This window comes from Cetorhinus maximus, chromosome 11 (assembly GCF_964194155.1).
Source record: "Cetorhinus maximus chromosome 11, sCetMax3.hap1.1, whole genome shotgun sequence".
Taxonomy (NCBI): Eukaryota; Metazoa; Chordata; class Chondrichthyes; order Lamniformes; family Cetorhinidae; genus Cetorhinus; species Cetorhinus maximus.
This window is the reverse complement of record NC_135889.1, coordinates 114,461,099-114,478,995: the sequence shown is the minus strand read 5'-3', so window position 1 is coordinate 114,478,995 and position 17,897 is coordinate 114,461,099. Positions and strand designations below refer to the sequence as shown.

Here is a 17,897-nt window from a genome sequence, read left to right as displayed (position 1 = left end):
TTTAAAATTTGTTTCTTTCCATAACAGGTAATCTAATTAGTTTATGATCATTATTGCCCAGATGTTACCCAACTGCAACACACTCCATATACCCTATTCATTCCGCAAAATTAGATCCACCACTGCTTCCTTCCTCACTGGGTGAGAACTATACCGATTAAGGAAGTTCTCCTGTACAGATTTTAGGAATTCTTTACTCTCATACTTTATCCTGCTTATTTTCCAAATATATTAGGGTGATTGAAGTTCTATTTTGTTACTGCTCTATTATTTTTACATTTCTCTGAATTTTGCCTACAAATTTGCTCTTCTCTTTCTATTTGGTGACCTATAATAATCACAGCAATATATCAGCTATATTTCTGCTCCTTCATTCATAAAATAAATTTAGTCTTTGAACACTCATCTATATCACCACTCCGCATCTTGAGCAATGCTGCCACATTCCCTCCTGTCCTTTTTCTTTCCTGAATGGATCGTAGCCGGGAATATTTAGTCCCCATTCCTGCCCATAATAGAAATTATATCATAAACCCCAGTGGAAAATTGTGTCTGGAAGTCATCAACCTTGTTTGTAACGCTGTTTTTTCACTCCACTTGCCTTGATGAGTGTGAACAACACTCAAGAAGCTTGACACTATCCAGGCCAAAGCGGCTTGCTTGATCGGCACCCCATCCACCGCCTTTAGCATTCACTCCCTCCACCACCATCGCACAGTGGTAGCAGTGTGTACAGTACACAAGATGTGCTGCAGCTCCTCACCAAAGCTCTTTCGACAGCACCTTCCAAGCCTGCAAATTCCACCACCTAGAAGGACACGAGCAGCAGATGCATGGGAACACCAACATCTGCCAGTCCCCAAGCCATTCACACCATCCTGACTTAGAACTATATCGCCGTTCCTTCACTGTTGCTTGGTCAAAATTCTGGAACTCCTTCCTTAACAGATCTGTGGGTGTACTTACACCACATGTAACAGGCCAAGAAGATGGCTCACCACCACATTCTCAAAGGTGATTAGGGATGAGCAACAAATGCTGGCCTTGCCAGAAACATGCACATCCTATGAAATGATGCATATTAAAAAAAACACAAATGTATTGCAAGCTAGACTGCTTGGCTTTTTCCTCCATCTAATTCCTGCTCTTTCTACGCTATTCTTTATTGTGTTACTGTTTGTCAGCAGCTGTAGATCAGCTGCATACAATCATAAAATTATAGAATGGTTAAAGCTTTGAAAGAGACCATTCATCCCATTTTGTCTATGCCTGCTCTCTGCAAGTCCCACTCACCCAGTCCCACTCCCTTGCCCTTTCCCTGTAGGCCTGCATTTTTCTTTCTTGTCAGATAATAATAAAATTCTTTTTCAAAGGCCTCGATTGAATCTGGCTCCACCGTACTCTCAGACAGTGCATTCCAGATCCTAACCACTCACTGTGAAAATGTCACCATTGCTTCTATTGTCAATTGCCTTAAATCAGTGTTCTCTGGTTCTCAATCCTTCCGCCAATGGGAACGGTTTCTCCCTATCTACTCTGTCCATACCCATCACGATTTTGAACACTGGTAACAAATTTCCTTTCAGCTTTTTCTTCTCCAAGGAAAACACTCCCAACTTTTCCAATCCAAAATTCCTCACTCTCATGAAACATTTCTGCACATTGTCTAATGCTTTCACATCCTTCCTAAATTGTGGTGCCCAGAACTGGACTCAGTACTCCAGTTGAGATCAAACCAGCATTTTATCCAAATTTATCATAGTTTATTTGCCTTTGTACTTTATGCTCCTGTTGATAAAGTCAGTCCTGTATGCATATCTGACCAGAGAAGACAATCAAAATTATGTCTCATCCTAATTCACTTAATGTTCATATGTACAGTTTTGAAGTTGGAGAGTTTCAAGGGTGGGAATTATGGCCAATTTCCCCCTCAGATCCTCTAGTCCAAGAATGGCAGGAAAATCATTCAGGTTTCCTGCTCCTGATCATTTCCCAGTGACAAGTTAGTAGGTGAATGTCTTTTTTTCCTTAAATTTAACTCACACTAAGCTACAGCAAAAATTAAATATATGTTTGAAAGGAGGGCAAGCAAAGATTTTGTTGTATTTATTCTAAACACAAATATAGAAAACAATTGATTAAAACAGGACAAACATGAATTAACAAATCTTTTCCACACTGCATCAGTCAGTGTTCAATACATGAAACTGTCATTCCATTACCTCCTAAAAATCTACAGCTTGTTTTGTAGATTATATATATTTATACAAAGACCAATATGTTTGATTTCACTTTACTTGTTAAAAGTGCTCCCAGGTTTTTTCAAAAAGCATTAAGCAAACTCCTTTATAGCTTTCGCTGCTGCTTATATTCATTGAGGTGCCTGTAACATGGCAGCATGTCAGTAAGGTGTGAAATATAGGAGAGAATGGACTGAGTTATAACAGGAGCATTAGAAGAGCTGACTGAATGTGCGGTCAAAAGGGTTTTGGAGCAGTGTCGAATTGATGGTCTTTTTCTTGTAAGCTGAAGCATGCGCTATACACACCACCAAGCCAGCTTATTATCAGGGCCATGGGGTTTTTGTGTGAGCACAGTTTTATCATTCATTCAAATGTGACCTTTCATTACAAGAAGAATGTGAAGCTTGGAGAAAAATAGTCGGGAGAGTAAAAAATTGTTTTTTTTTTTGTCATTTTACTCGAGCATTTCTTTTTACCACATAGGAAAATATTGAAAATGGGTGAAAAATAATCCCTTGACTGACAGACAAGCATCATCCAATTGGACAATGAGTCTTTTTGCTTTCCAATTGGCGCAGGAAGACAGAACATCACAAGGGCGGATGTGTTGGCCGATTAATGGCTGGGGGGTGTGGGCAAGTCATGTGATAAAACCTCCAGGGCTACATTCAATCACAGTTGAAAACCCTAGTGAAGAGATTTCTAGAAGAGGTTTCTAGGAGGTAGGACTTGGGGTGTTTGTAAGTTCTGAAGAGTGTAAGGAGGGGAAGAATCCTCTTGAAAATACAGGAATATAAGGGACTGAAATAGGTAATTACGGTGTACAAGCCCATCTTGCTTGATTGATCAAACCCACCTGCACGCCTTCCTATCATAGCACTCATCCTTTTCCCTCTCCGTACACAATATTGGTTCTTGAATTAATTCAGTGTGTCTCCTTCAATGAGCTTTCTTGGTCATTCATTCTAAGGCTCTTCATTAGTTTTTGTTGAGGTGATTGAGTTCCCTTCATGGCCCCCAATATTTAATTTATGTTCCTTGGTTTAAGAATATAAGAGCATGTGTAGGCCATGTAGCCTCTGGAAACTGCTCTGCCATTCAATAAAATTATGGATGACCCTCATCCTCAGTACCACTTTCCCATCTTATGACCATGTCCCTTGATTGATTCCTTCAGTATCCAAAAATCTATCAATCTTAGTCTTGAAAATGCTCAATGACTGAACATTCACAGCCTTTGAAGCTTTTGACACAGTGAATAATCTGCCTGAATCAATTTCAACAATGTCTTCATAATCCTGAAAACCTTAATAAGAATGCCTCAGTTACCAAAGGAAAATCCCTGTCTTCCTTAATGTGTTGCTCGTAAGAGCTGAGAGGTTCTAACTATCAGGAAAGACTGAATAGGCAGGGGCTCTTTACTCTGGATGTTTCCACTTGTAGGACGGTCTAAAACTAGGTTCATAAGTATAAGTCCAATAAGTGTGGAGCATAAACACCAGCACAGGCCAGTTGGGCCGAATGGCCTGCTTCAGTGCTATAAAATTGTATGTTATAAGTTACATCCTTGAGAATGATGGAAAATGCATCCTTGTACGGCTTGTGTGTGAAGAAAGTTATGTATGACTCATTGGGGGCTTCAAGGTTTGCAGAAGATTTTTACATTAAAGCAAAGGCCTTCCATATATTGTTCACAGCTGTATCCCTACACTCAATACTCATTTGGAGTATGGCACTGTTTGCTTCAAGCAAAGGTAATATTGTCTTGGTTGAGATAATGTAATGCTGTTACATTATCTTATTGTTTTAAATGGTCAATGTATCATGCATCCATTCCCTTAGCTTTTATATTGTTAGAGCAATAGGGAAGAAAAGGGAATCTTGTCTCTACATATGAACAACAGACAGTTTGGAAGAGCAAGGACAGGGGAATGATAAACACCCAAGTTAAGAAAAGACTCATATACTGATAAGAAACAAGTTGCCAAGACACCACATACCACAGTAAAAGATAAAGACTGGCCTAAGCACTAACTGTATTATAAATGGAGCTTGTAGAAGAGGCCAAGGATAAACAAAATTATAAGTGAGGGTAAACACCTAAAAATGTGGCTTTAGTAAAATACACAACAATGTATTAGCCACGCAGTCCAAGGCTGTGTTATTGTAAAAGAACAGAACCTGTTTCCCCCCCTAAGAGCAAAGCATTCTCAGAGTGACCAGGAGCCATGAAGCAGTGTGGATGGACTAGAGGGCTGGAGTAGGGAGCTCTGACCCAGGAAAGCAAGCTGTGTTAAAAGCAAAATACTGCGGATGCTGGAAATCTAGAACATAAACAAAAATACCTGGAAAAACTCAGCAGGTCTGACAGCATCTGCGGAGAAGGATACAGTTGACGTTTCGAGTCCGTATGACCCTTCATCAGAACTGAGAAATATAGAAATGAGATGAAATATAAACTGGTTGAGGGGGGTGGGGCAGGTAGAGCTTGATAGGTGGAGGCCAAGAAGAGATTGCCAAAGGTGTCATAGACAAAAGGACAAAGGGGTGTTGATGGTGGTGATATTATCTAAAGGATGTGTTAATGGGGACATTAACCATGCTAACCAAGCTATGTTGTTCTCTTGGGTGTCGGAGCGCTGGCAGAGTCAGTCAGCAGTCAATAGCCATGCAGGCAACCTCAAAAGCCGAATGCAATCACTCCAGACCTGGGAACCAGCTCCTATTACTTTCATGTCATCTTGTTGTTTAACATAACAATGTAGAACAGTTAATATAAAACCTAACACTGTTGTTAGTCAATATACTGTAATGAAACTTCTTGTAATAAAAACCACTCGTATATTGCTGCTGGACTAACAACCTTTTGTTATGAAAGGGGAATCAGGCAGCATTTATAAACATTTGTTGGCTGCAAAACTATGTTCACTTACTTGAAAGTCACGGGAAAGATCTAGGATAATAAGTAGCAGAGAGTAAGTAATGAGTTGTCTCACATCAAGAGGTCCAGATACTGTCAATGGATGAAAGCTATGGAGCACTCTCATTTAAATAGCAGCTTATCACATCTCTAATAAACATCTCAAAGCACTGGGTGCACAATTAATTACTTTGATGTGCAATGACAATTGTTTTGTAGGCAAACACAGTAGCCATGTTTCACACAGCAAGATCCCACAACAGCAATGAGATGATGAATCAGTTAAGGAAGAAGAAAGCACATATTTGTAAATACAGTGCATTTCATGACCTCAGGACACCCCACAGCACTTTACAGTCAATGAAATACCTTTGGAGTGCAGTCACTGCAGCCAATATTGCATACAGTAAGTTCTCACAAACAGCGATGAGATAATGACTAGATAATCAGTTTTAATTGTTGGTTGAAGGATAACTATTGGACAGGATGCCAGGGAGAACTCTGCTATTCTTCTTTAAATTGTGCCATTTTACATCAAGCTGAGATACCTTGGCTTTACGTCTCATCTGAAAGGTAGCACCTCCGACAGCACAGCACCTTCAGGTTTGCACTGGACTATCAGCCTGGATTATGCATTTAAGTCTCTGGAGTGGAAGTTGAGCTCACAACCTTGGAGACTTAGAAGTAACAGTGCCGCCCACTGAGCCACAGCTGACACTGCTAAACAACAGGAAACAGAAAATCTCAACTCTTCAAGTGGTACTTTGGGATTATCAACATCCATCTGACCCATCAGGACAGGAAGACCAGGCCTCGGTTTAATAACTCACAATGCAGCATTCTCTCAGTATAGCATTGAAGGGGCAAACCAGATAATGTGCTCCAGTCCTGATTTATGTGTGTATTATCTGAACCCCTTGATTCCACAAGACTTTGAAACAATTCTAAGTCCTGTTCATTTTTTTCTATATATAATACATACATACAAATACGTGTTTTAATTTTGTTCCCATCAGAACATTATGGAAAGGATAGAGAAATTCTCTGCCAGAGAAGCTTTGGCAGTGAGTAAGATGAGGTCAAAGGAGTTGTAAATCTGTGTGTAGCCGTGTGGGACTGTAGTGACTATCACAGTTTCAGGACACAGTATCACTTGCATTGCAGGAAGAATACCAAGTGGTTATCTTACAGTTTGATAATGTCTTCCAACACATGTATTTTAAGTTTGGATTAAATACACTTATGCTTAATCTGTAACATCATTTATCCCATACGTTGAGTTGTAGTTTAAATATTTAGAGAATACAAATAAATCATACCGTCACAAATTTCATTCCTTTAATCCAACGGGAAAGCAACAAAAGTTATCTGTTGCTAAATTTACAATGAGATACTTCAACCAATACAATGATTCTTTTGGTCAGACTTCTGAATTGAATACTTATGTCTGATTTTAGAGCGGATCATTTATCAAGTACCTCATTTATTAATGAAATAGTAAGTAAAATACTTAATTACACATTATCTACAGGAAGGTTGTTTCTCTTTTAAAATCCCAAACCATTCTTGTATTGTTTGGCCATTTGCAGTTCTAAAAGGTCAAGGGGAATGTTTACTCTGTTCGTAGAAAAATCAGATTCATTTCTTCATATCCTAAGAAGTTGGTTTAGTCCTTCCAAAAGGGCTTTGTTTGGTGCTGTGTAATCCTCATCTTCAGCTTCGGAGGTATTCCATAGTTGCAGTTTCTGACTTTGATTTTTTTGGGTCAGAGACTCAAGGCCTGATTTTAACTTTAGGTGGGAATTGGAGGTGTCGGAGTCCAAAGTGAGCAGCAGACTATCCAGCCCATCCCCAGAGTGTGAGGCCTGGGCAAGGGTAAAATTAGCCCTTTAAGCTTTGGAATTCCCTCATGTTGTTTTTAACAGTGTTATGATTGTTCTTAACTGTATGCTTGTGTTGGAGGAGTCTGAGATTGAGGAATAAAGGTTCCATATTGTTTGCTATTACTTCCCTTGATTACATTCTTTCTAAAGTTTTTTTTTAACAATTTAAAGGCCAAGCTGTTTAAAAGGGAATTGAAAGGGATAAGAATTCCAGGGAAAAGAATAGGGGTCAGCTCTTTCAAAGCACCGACACAGGCATAATGGCCTCCTTCTGTGCTGTATGACTGTGTCCTAACTCACAGCAAGTCCCATTCACATATCCCCCTGTGCTCGCTTACTGACACTGGTTCCTGGTCAAGCAATGCCTCGATTTTGAAATTCTCATTGTTGTTTTCAAATCCCTCCATTTCCCTCCCCTCTCTAACTCTGTAATATCCTCTGTCCCTATAACCCTGGGGATATTTGTGCTCCTCTGTTTATGACCTCTTGAGCATCTCTGATTTTAATTAGTCTACAGGTGCTAGGCAATGACCACCTCAAACAAGAAAGAACATAACCACTTCCTTTATATTTAATATTAGTACTATCATTGAACTCCCCACTAACAACACCTTGGAGGCCACCACTGACCACAAACTTAACGGGACCTGCCACAAAAAATACAGTGACTGCAAGAGCAGGACAGAGGCTGGGTATTCTGCAGAGAGTGATGCACCTCCTGACTCCCCAAAGCATTTCCACCATCTACAAGGCACCGGCTGAGTGCAGCTCATGAAGCTCAACGCCTTCCAGGACAAAGCAGTCCACTTGTTAGCACCCCATCCACCACTCTTAAATCTTCACTCCCTCCACCAGTGCTGCATTGTGGCAGCAATGTGTACCATCTGCAAGAGGCACTGCAGCAACTCACCAAGTGTTCTTCGACAGCACCTCCCAAACCCACAATGTCTACCACCTAGGAGTTCAAGGACAGCAAGTGTGTGGGAACACCACCACCTCACCTCCAAGATTACCAAGTTACTCACCATCCTGACTTGGAACTATATCACTGTTCCTTCACTGTTGCTGGTTCAAAGTCTGTAACTTCCTGCCATCACTTTGAGTACAATCACCACATAGACTGTAACAGTTTAAGAAACTGGCTCAACACCACATTTTCAAACGAAATTAGAGATGAGCAATAAATATTGGTATTGTCAGCAATGACAACATCCTGTGAACGACAGAGGTGGTGGCAGAGTGGTATTGTCACTGGATCAGAGACCCTGGGTAATCTTCTGGGAACCCAAGTTCAAATCCCACCATGGCAGATGGTGAAATTTGAATTCAATAAAAATCTGGAATTAAAAGTCTGATAATGACCATGAAATGATTGTTGTAAAAACCCATCTGGTTCACAAATGCCCTTTTGGGAAGGAAATCTGCTGCCCTTACCTGGTCTGGCCTACACATGGCTCCAGACCCACCAGCAACATGGTTGACTCTTAAGTGCCCTCTGAACAAGGGCAATTAGGAATCGGCAATAAATGCTGGCTGGACAAGTGACACCCATGTCCCATGAATGAATAAAAAAAAACAAGCTTAAAAAAACTGTTGCCAGCATGTCTTCAGCTGCCAAGGCCCTTAGCTCTGGAATTCCATCCCTTAAACACTTCACTCTTTATCCTCCTTTAAGATGCTTTTTGAAACCTACTGCTCTGCCTTAATATCTCGCTATGTGGCTTGATGTTAAATTTTGTTTAACAATGCTATTGTGAAGTGTCTTGGGATGTTTCACTACATTACAGACACTATAAAAATGCAAACCCTTGGTGTTATTTTCACACCATGATAACTTTGATTAACTGGGTTTAACTAGTGGTTTATCTCTAAAGAGGATATGTCATGAATTGATCAGAACTCTGTAAACAAGAACTTTGTCAGCAAAGGGTATTAACAGTTACGGAACCAAGGTGCGGAGATAGAGTTAAGGTACAGAACAGCCATGATATAAAGAATGGAAGGACACATTCGAGCAGCTGAATGGCCTCCTCCTCTTCATATATTTTCATGCTGAGCTCGTGCCCTGTGATTGTGAAGATAATGTGGGACTCTGATGCCACCCAGCTAAAATAATTTAGAAAATTGCTGTTTTGAGAGCCTTCTTTCTACAAATTGTATTGTCTTTACTCGAGCTGATTTATTTCATCTCCAGTTCACTATCTTTTGTTCCACCCCTGTTCAGTGTCTCCACCTAGCCGTTGCTTTTGTTTAACTTTATCCTCCTACTTTGCGGTATATAATCACCTCTACAGATTGATCTGAGCAGTCCCAATAATCATGTATGCTGCTGGTGGATCATGGATCTTCAGTCTGTCGCTCATGGCTCAGTGTCATTATATCATCAAATGCATCATTTAACCATAACAAAAACACACACATTTTAAAGTGTTCCTTGCAAGATTTAAAATTTGGAATTTTCCAGCGATTTCATCGCTCACAGTCAGCTAGGGACATCTCACTATTCTCAATTCTCATATTTCCATTTGGCAAAGTGGCAATGTACTTTTCCTTCAAATGTTCACTTTTGTAAGTCAAGTTCAAATTTTGGGAAATAATAAACAATGGATCTTTTAAAAGAACCTTTGGTTGGTCCACAAGGTATCTGAAACCCATCACCATGTTTAGGTGTCTCAATCAAACTATCAGCAAGTCCATATAACTGGAATTTCTGTTTGCTTGATAGAGAGCACACACACACACACACACTCCCCATTGAAACATATCCCACTTAGCCAAGTCCAGAGAAGGCAAGCTGTATATAGTAACAGCACTATTCTCAAGCAGAATGGAGAAGATTGGGTAATTCTCTCATCAACCACGCCAGAAGATAGCACTCTGTAGCTGTAGGTGACTGGGGTTGATTTTACACACATGATTTTTGTCTTGTAACTACCCTCTGCTCACTGCATTCTGCTGGAGAAATAACCCTGCTTTTATCTGGGACGTTTCTGTAGTTTCAGTCTTGAGTTCTGTTTGCTGTCGTTCATAGAGACTCGGTTTAATTAGAATCTGTTTGCTGGCTAAACAGACTTTGTTTGCTGTAAAATCTAAGTCTGCTTGCTACAAGCCCTGCCATTTGTTACGTCCTACCACCAACTCATTGGCTGACATAGCGGTGCCACGAGAAACTCTGGAGAATGTAGGCTCATGATGGTGAAAGTCAAGATTCACGTGTGTTGGAGCACAGCTGGAATTTAACTGACTAAAACTTTTCAGGTAACCTGCTTGACTTTAGCTTCTGATCTTAATAGATTGCAATATTGTCTATTATAAATTATTAGATTTAACAGTAATTTCTAGTTTTGAAAGTTACTTGCTGGGACTTCTTTAGGCTAACACTATAATATGAGCAATTATGACTGTATATGCTTAGCTTCATCTAATAGTCTGTTAGATCACCAAATTAGCAATAGTAAATCAATTGCTTAGAAAGAATGCAGGTCTCACCATAAACTAGCACTTAACCAGCTTATTAACCTATTGACACTTAACCTGCTTAATGGATAAATAAATTGGTCTCTCCAGAAAAAAAAAGGTACAGAAATAAATCTTGTGAAGATAAACCAAATAGCCGGTTACATTTAAAAATTCATGTTAATGTTTTACATCACTCTGAGGAGGAGTGTCAGTACATTTTTTAATAGCTGCTGTTTTTGTAACCTTGAATTTGTGGATTCTTCATTCTACTCCGCTGAGCTGGCAGTTAGTTAGCAGGAAATAATAGGTTATATCCCTGTCCTGTCAGGTAAACAAAAGTGTAAACCAGTCATTTGTCATATGCCATGTATTTTGTGCTAACTTTTGGCCATTTAGTCTGCAGAGTCTGGAGCTAACTCATGGCACAGACAGCGTTGTGGCTGTGGTGTTATTAGTCCTCTGTTGTAACTGTAATAATGAGGAGAGCCTGTATCATTGTCAGATGAAATACTCCTTCCTGCCTTCGCTTACAGAATCCTGGTAATTGGCATGGTTCTTCAGTGCAGCATCGGCATTCTCAGCATATTCCGTTCTTTTTGGCTCATTATTTTGATAAGTGCCTTTGTTCCGATATAACAAGCGTCCCGTTATAGCAAAGATGCAGAGGATGACAAAAATCACAATCGCAATAACACCTGTCAGTAGAAAAGAAATGCAACTTTAGTTTTTTTTCCCCTTATTGCAAACCAAAATCATTGCTATTTCAATGCAACAATGCTTGCTGTTTGTCTTCTTTATGTCTCCTCTCTGCCTCCTCTGACTCCTGCTGGGATACGATGCCATGGATACCTAGCAACGCTCTTGTACCTCACCCTCGAGGCCATCTTGGCCGTGTCTGAATGTGGCCAGTGAGTTGACAAACCACTCAATGCTGGAGACATCACCTCTGGGCCTGTCCTATTCTTACTTAGACATTGCAATTGGTTCACAGCAGTGACTTAAAACGAGCTCTTGGGCATATCTAATTTTAATTACTCCATCATTGGTGTCCGTGCCTTCAGCTGCCTAGGCCTTAAGTTCTAGAATTCCCTCCCTAAATGTCCCTGCCTTTCTACATCGCTATTATTTTAAGATGATTGTTAATGCTTACGTCTTTGATCAAAATTTTGGCTTGGTATCAAATTTTCTTTGATAGCGGTCCTAAAAAGCAACTTGTGCCTTGGGACATTTGACTGTGTTAAAGGTGATATATAAATGGAAGCTGTTGTTTCTGATTCACTTCCCAGTACTTTAAATGGGCACTGAGTTGAAATTTCTCTCTCCGAAGAGGGTCGAGTTATAATGGCATGTTGGAAGCAAAATACATAGATTCCCCATACAGTAAACATCCTCATTTCACAGATTTTTGGTGGGAAGTGCTAAATGGTAAAACTTACCTCAATACTCACTCATATGTCATCACTGGTATTTTATAAATTATCAGTATAATCTCCTCAGATTTACATTCTATGGACCATATGTGTCCACTCTGTCACTTTCTTTGTTGCCTACAATGTATAGGCACTTTGCAAGGTTTTGTCAACTAGTCCACACAACTCCTTAAGGTACATCGTCTGAGGGAGTTTTTGCAATGTTAGCATCAATATGAATTATTTGCAATTTGCAGCATTGAAAGACTTTTCTACAATTAGAAAATTGTCATGAACTTGCCAAGGTGTTTATGGCCATCAGACACAGTTTGAAGCGTGATTATACTGTTTGCATTAGAAACAACACACCACGTACTAAAGAAGCCATCATATCACTTCTGTGACATCAGTCCAATGGCTTATGAGTTTTTCCGTCTCCTCCAAAACTTTGATCTCTGAACATTATGCTCTCATGTAAAATACTGGTTTGTCTATAACTTTGGATCACTAAAAGCACAGGCATTATGTCACCTTTGCTGAGGCCACGATAAAGCATTTTGAAGAAGTTGGGAGCCATGGAAATTATCCACTGCAAATTCCACTAAGTAATTAGGACTACTATTGATGCCTCTCCACTGATTCTTAATTGGCCAATTAATAATCTAGTTCACCGTTTTATTTTTGCATCCCAAAATCTCTTTTAGCCATGAATCTCTTTTGTGAGGCACCTTGCACTTTCTGAAGACCATTTCAGTTACATCCTCGAAGATTCCAACACATTGGTAAGGCCAAACTCAGGTTCTACCAATGAAATTATTCTTTAAAAATCTGAAAGGAAAATAAAACAGGTATCGCACTGGCAATCTTTTTTGTCCAACTGCAGTAGGGCCCTGAGGCCTGATGCAGCAGGTCTATGATTTCTAGACTGACATGACTCCATGCCAAGTGTCAACGAGCCCATTACCCGTATGTAAATGTTGACAAGGTAAAAGGTAAATGTGGACTACCCCATCCTGCACTATGCTACCAGAGATTTGTTCCAATCGAGTGGAAGAAGTTGGCTTTTTTATCCCTGAATAATTCTCTTCTCTCGTTCTCTCCTCATTGCCTTTAATTGCTACCTTGAGGCTGAATAACTTAAGTTTTCTTGTTCCATCATCATAACTCAGTCTTCTAATACTAAGCAGCAGCTCTTGGCTTGTCACTGCACCAACCATATGGTAACAGGAATTGGCCATTCAGAGCCTCAAAACACAACAAATCATTCCTTCTTCAAGACTTTAATGACAGCACATCTTTATTTCCTACCTCCAATGACTGCAGAATCACTTTTGACTGCATTTTGTAAAGGCTCCTCCTCCTCAGTGGGCTTGGAATCATCTGTAGTGGAAAAATGAACTCACAGTGTAAAAAAATAACGCAATCATGATGCTATGAACGAAGAAAGGAAGACTTGCATTCATTTAGTGCTTTTCATGACCACCTGCTGTCTCAAAGCGCTTTACAGCCAATGAGGTTCTTTTGCAAGGCGGGGGTGAATTTTAAGGGGTGGGGGGATGTGCATTGCTCGCCACCTCAGTAGAAAAGTTGGCCAGCAGCTTGCCGCCTTTAAAAAGGGCTGCCTGGTAGTGATAGCATTCAGGGGGTGGCATTAACAAAGTGAGAGTGGGGTTTGCACCCCTCAGGGACAGCAAGTCCTACCCTTGAGATCTGCTGGCCAATCTGAGTAGTCTCAGAAGCGCCAGTCACAATAAGAAGATCACGCATGTGGATTTAACCATTGTCCACCAGAAGATGGGAGAAAACAGTTCAGCGTAATGAATATCTCTTCAAAGGTAATAGTCTTGAAATTATATTTGTCACTTTTCGCTTAACCCTTCCAATGCATAAACATATTGAGCCCACACTGCATAAAATATTCCAAAAGCTACTTCACCAATTATCAACACCAGCTTAGAAAGGCTGTTTCAATTTTAATCAGACACTGTTGAGGTGCCTTGATCATAGTGCTCAGCTCCATCTCCCTTCTCATCATTGCAAATTAAAATTAATTCAGTGTTTAAAGCAGAACAGGATAGAGAGGAGTGACTGATCTTTCAACCACTATACCTCTGCTCTTTAGAGCTCCTTGCTGTCGGTTTACCTTCATTACTGAAGGTGGGTGGCAGTAGAAGCCACTGAAGAATCTGAAGAATGAGCAGAACAATTTATGAGAGGGGTTTGTCAATTGCCGTCAGGCCCTAATACATATCTAGCTAAAAAAAAGGCACATTGCGTGGACATATTCTTTCTGTTTGTAAAGGACAGGGCCCTGTGTGTGAATATATGTAGCTTCTAGCAAACTAGAATCTGTCCATGTGTTGTGCCTTTTTCAACTAGACAAAAGCTTGGAGGGCAGCCATTCTCTGGTTCATTCCCCATGGCAGTGTCTTGACTAATCAGAGTCAACTTGCCTGGCTGAATTTAAACAAAAGCTTGGCAATTAACTGTTTCCTATTGCATTCCCCATGGTAACACCTCTAACAATCAGGGTCCACTTGCCAATCAATCAGCAAGCTCTTCCTGTGTAATATAAATGATTGTTGTCTTTGAGATTTGGTATTCCTGCGATTCTGTCCTGATGAGTGCAAAGCAAAAGTGTTCGACAGCATGTTGCTTTTTTGAGAAATACCCAAGTTCTGCCTTACCAAGTGTCTGTTAAAATAATGCTCGTGTACTACAACTGAGCAGAGTTGTTTCAATAATCAGGCAAGCTGCACTTGATAGAAAACTGGCCAATAATAATATAGCGTCGATATGGTTCCTGCTTGAATCAATAAAGCTGTCATTGTAAGAATTCATACACACAAGCTCACCGATAATACTTACAGGCTGTCAGCACAGGATGAAAATAAATCAGAATTTAATGGCCTGCTATGATATTTTATAATCAAAAATTAATGTACTGATACTCATGGGAGGGCTGGGTAGTGGGAAGATTATTACATTGGAAATGAGAGCAGATGATTCTTCAATTGTTGAAATTATATATCGATGATGGCAGGTAGAGTAATATAGATCTATAAATATCATTTGGAAAATTGGCACACAGTGCTCTAAGTAGGCTGATAATAAGCTATGCTGCACAATGCGGATCTAGTTTGACTGCAAATTAAAAGACAGAATCATACAGCACAGAATGAGGCCATTCGGCCCATCAGCACCTCTGTCTGCTCTTTGAAAGGGCTACCCAGCTCCCTGTTATTTAAACCTAAAAGCCGGGTCGTCGGTTCTCTCCGCAGGTGCTGCCTGACCTGCTGAAAGTGTCCAACGTGAAAAGAGGTCAGAAGACTTTGCCAGCTCCTTTAGTAAGCAGGAGTTGATAGTACAAAAGACTTAGCAATGGATTGGCAGCCTTACTATGAAAGGATGGCTAGTGACAAAAACAGAGACAAAAATCACACAGTTGCAATGGGTGGGCAAGGGTTAAAGAAATAGTTTGAAGCACAATGTTGGGGCAAATCAAAGTGAAATTCACTATTGGTATAAGTTCCCTTAATCCCAATTCAGATTGATATATGGAGTACTTTTTCCCAATTTAAGCATTTAAGGGGAACACTGATAAGCATATAAAGGGCAAAGAATAGGAGGATATACTGATGGGGTAGATGAAGAGGGATGGGAGGAGGTTTGTGTGAAAAAGGGACTAATTAGGCTGAACAGCTGTGCTATAGACTCGATGTAAGCATCAAGCGTTGCTTAGTGAGAGATGGCCTAGTTCATGGAAAAGCCTAACTAACTAAGTCCATTACTAACTAAAGGTGATATGATGCAGGTGAAAATGCTAAGAAGCGTTCAAACAAAACTCCTGAAAATCAGTCACCTGCACACTCCTACAATTCAATCCCGGTGGGTGTTTAGTCCTCTGCGCTCAATCCTGGGCTGCCGCTTTTCACATTCGACCCCATGCTACACCCTTCAGCACTCAAATCTCCTCTACAGCCCGCCATATCCAATCCTGGCCTACTGACCTCCATGTTCAGCATGGCTCTGGCCTACCTTTCGCCACATTCGCCCTGGCACTGCTTCCCATTACTTAACTCTGGCTTTCCGCCCTACACAGGTCAGAATCTCCTTAATGAAAGAAGCAACATGCACCAGCAGAAAAATAGTTATTCACTTCGTTATTCATTCCTGACTTTTCTCAGGCCTCACGACAAAAAATGCCCACAGCGCAAGGAGGTCTTGATTTACAATCGTGAAGGTAAAATCATTTTCTCTAAATTACTAAGGGCAAAAAAATGACAGTAATCATAGAGTAATGTTATAACAAAGTACCTAACAGCATCAGGGAATTTTCAGCAATATCCAATTATGTTCTGGATTTCACTGTAGGTCAACCCTAGGTTCAATATTCATTGAATTTTAGTTTAAATGATACATATTTGTGTATCTGCGTGTGTACACCTGTGTGCGCTGTGGGCTAATCATGTTGGTGGATGCTGAACAAACACAAATAATGCATGAGGAACAAATGCAAAAACACTCAAACGTATTTGTTTCCAAGACACTAATTCTTAATGAAATGGGAACATTTGAAATAATTTCCTAGGAAACTACTGAAGCAGGAATAAGATAATTTACTGCAGAAATAAGGCAATTTTTCTGTTCAATTGAATTTTTAAAAAATGTACTTTGGAACAACTGTGCCTGCTACTGTAGCACTTGCTGAGAACTCACTTAGTGGATCGTGAAGCTAGGGAGAAAGAGGGGGTGTGTAGTCACACTCCCACTCTACACTCTCTTGCCTCTGTGGCTGAATGGACAGTTTGGAGGCTTATCTTTCATCTGAAAGGGATACCTCCTGTCCAGAGTCAAAGGGGCAGCCTCTGAAAACAGACATGGGTATCACAAAGCCAGATTAACCTGTGACCATTTAACTGAAGCAAGCATCAAGCCAACCTTGTGCTGCCTGCTCATTACCGTAGGATATAGCTGTATTTTTTTTTATTCGTTCATGGTATGTGAGTTTTTTTTTTCTTTATTCCTTCGTGAGATGTGGGTGTCACTGACAAGTCAGCATTTGTTGCCCATCCCTAACTCTCCTTGAACTGAGTGGCTTGCTAGGTCAGTTCAGAGGGCAGTTAAGAGTCAACCACATTGCTGTGGGTCTGGAGTCACATATAGGCCAGGCCAGGCAAGGATGGCAGATTTCCTTCCATAAAGGACATTAGTGAGCCAGGCAGGTTTTTTTTTATGACAATTGATGATAGTTTCATGGTTGCTATTACTGAGACTAGCTTAATATTTCAGATTGTATTAATTTCATTTAAATTCCACCAGTTACCATGGTGAGATCTGAACCTTTGTCCCCATAGCATTAGCTTGGCCCTCTGGGTTACTAATCCAGCGACATTATCACTACACCAGCATCTTGCCATCAGTGGGGAGGTGCTGTCAGGCCAGCATTTATTGCACATCGCTTATTACCCTTGAGAAGGTGGTGGTGGTGAGCTGCTTTCTTGAACTGTTGCAGTCCACATTTCTGTAGAGGTTTGATGCAACTGAGCGGCTTGCTAGACCATTTCAGAGGGCAGTAAAGAGTCAACCACATTGCTGTGGGTCTGGAGTCACATGCTGGCCAGACCAGGTAAAGACCGTAGATTTCCTTAATGAATCAGATGGGTTTTTAATCACTATTCAGTGGTCTCATGATCAGCATTACTAAGACTAAGCTTTTTATTTCAGATCTACTAATTAATTGAATTTAAATTCCCCAAAGGGGATTTGAATTTATGTCACTGGGGCATTAGTCCAGGCCTCTGGATACTAGCCCAGTAACATTACCACTATGGTACCATTCCCCCTGCATGCTTCAGCATGGGGTCCTAAATTATGAGAGGCTAACACAATGAAACTAACCCGCACTACTTAAAGCCAGCATGCAATGAGGTGCATTGTGGCTGGAGCAGATCGATGTTCTTGTGCGAATCACTCTGATGTG

General features: G+C 40.5%; 1 protein-coding gene across 1 annotated transcript in view; it reads right to left on the bottom strand.

Moving 5' to 3' along the window:
* Positions 1-6,479: 6,479 nt before the first annotated feature.
* The window catches only part of LOC144686837 (contactin-associated protein-like 5), a 1,126,003-nt gene continuing 1,114,585 nt past the window's right edge, over positions 6,480-17,897 (bottom strand). Inside the window, exons 23-24 of the mRNA XM_078552607.1 lie at positions 13,223-13,294; positions 6,480-11,200 (exon numbers count right to left, since the gene is read on the bottom strand). Coding sequence (XP_078408733.1) covers positions 11,004-11,200; positions 13,223-13,294 — 269 coding nt within the window. The 3' untranslated portion in view covers positions 6,480-11,003. The remainder of the gene's footprint in view (positions 11,201-13,222; positions 13,295-17,897) is intronic.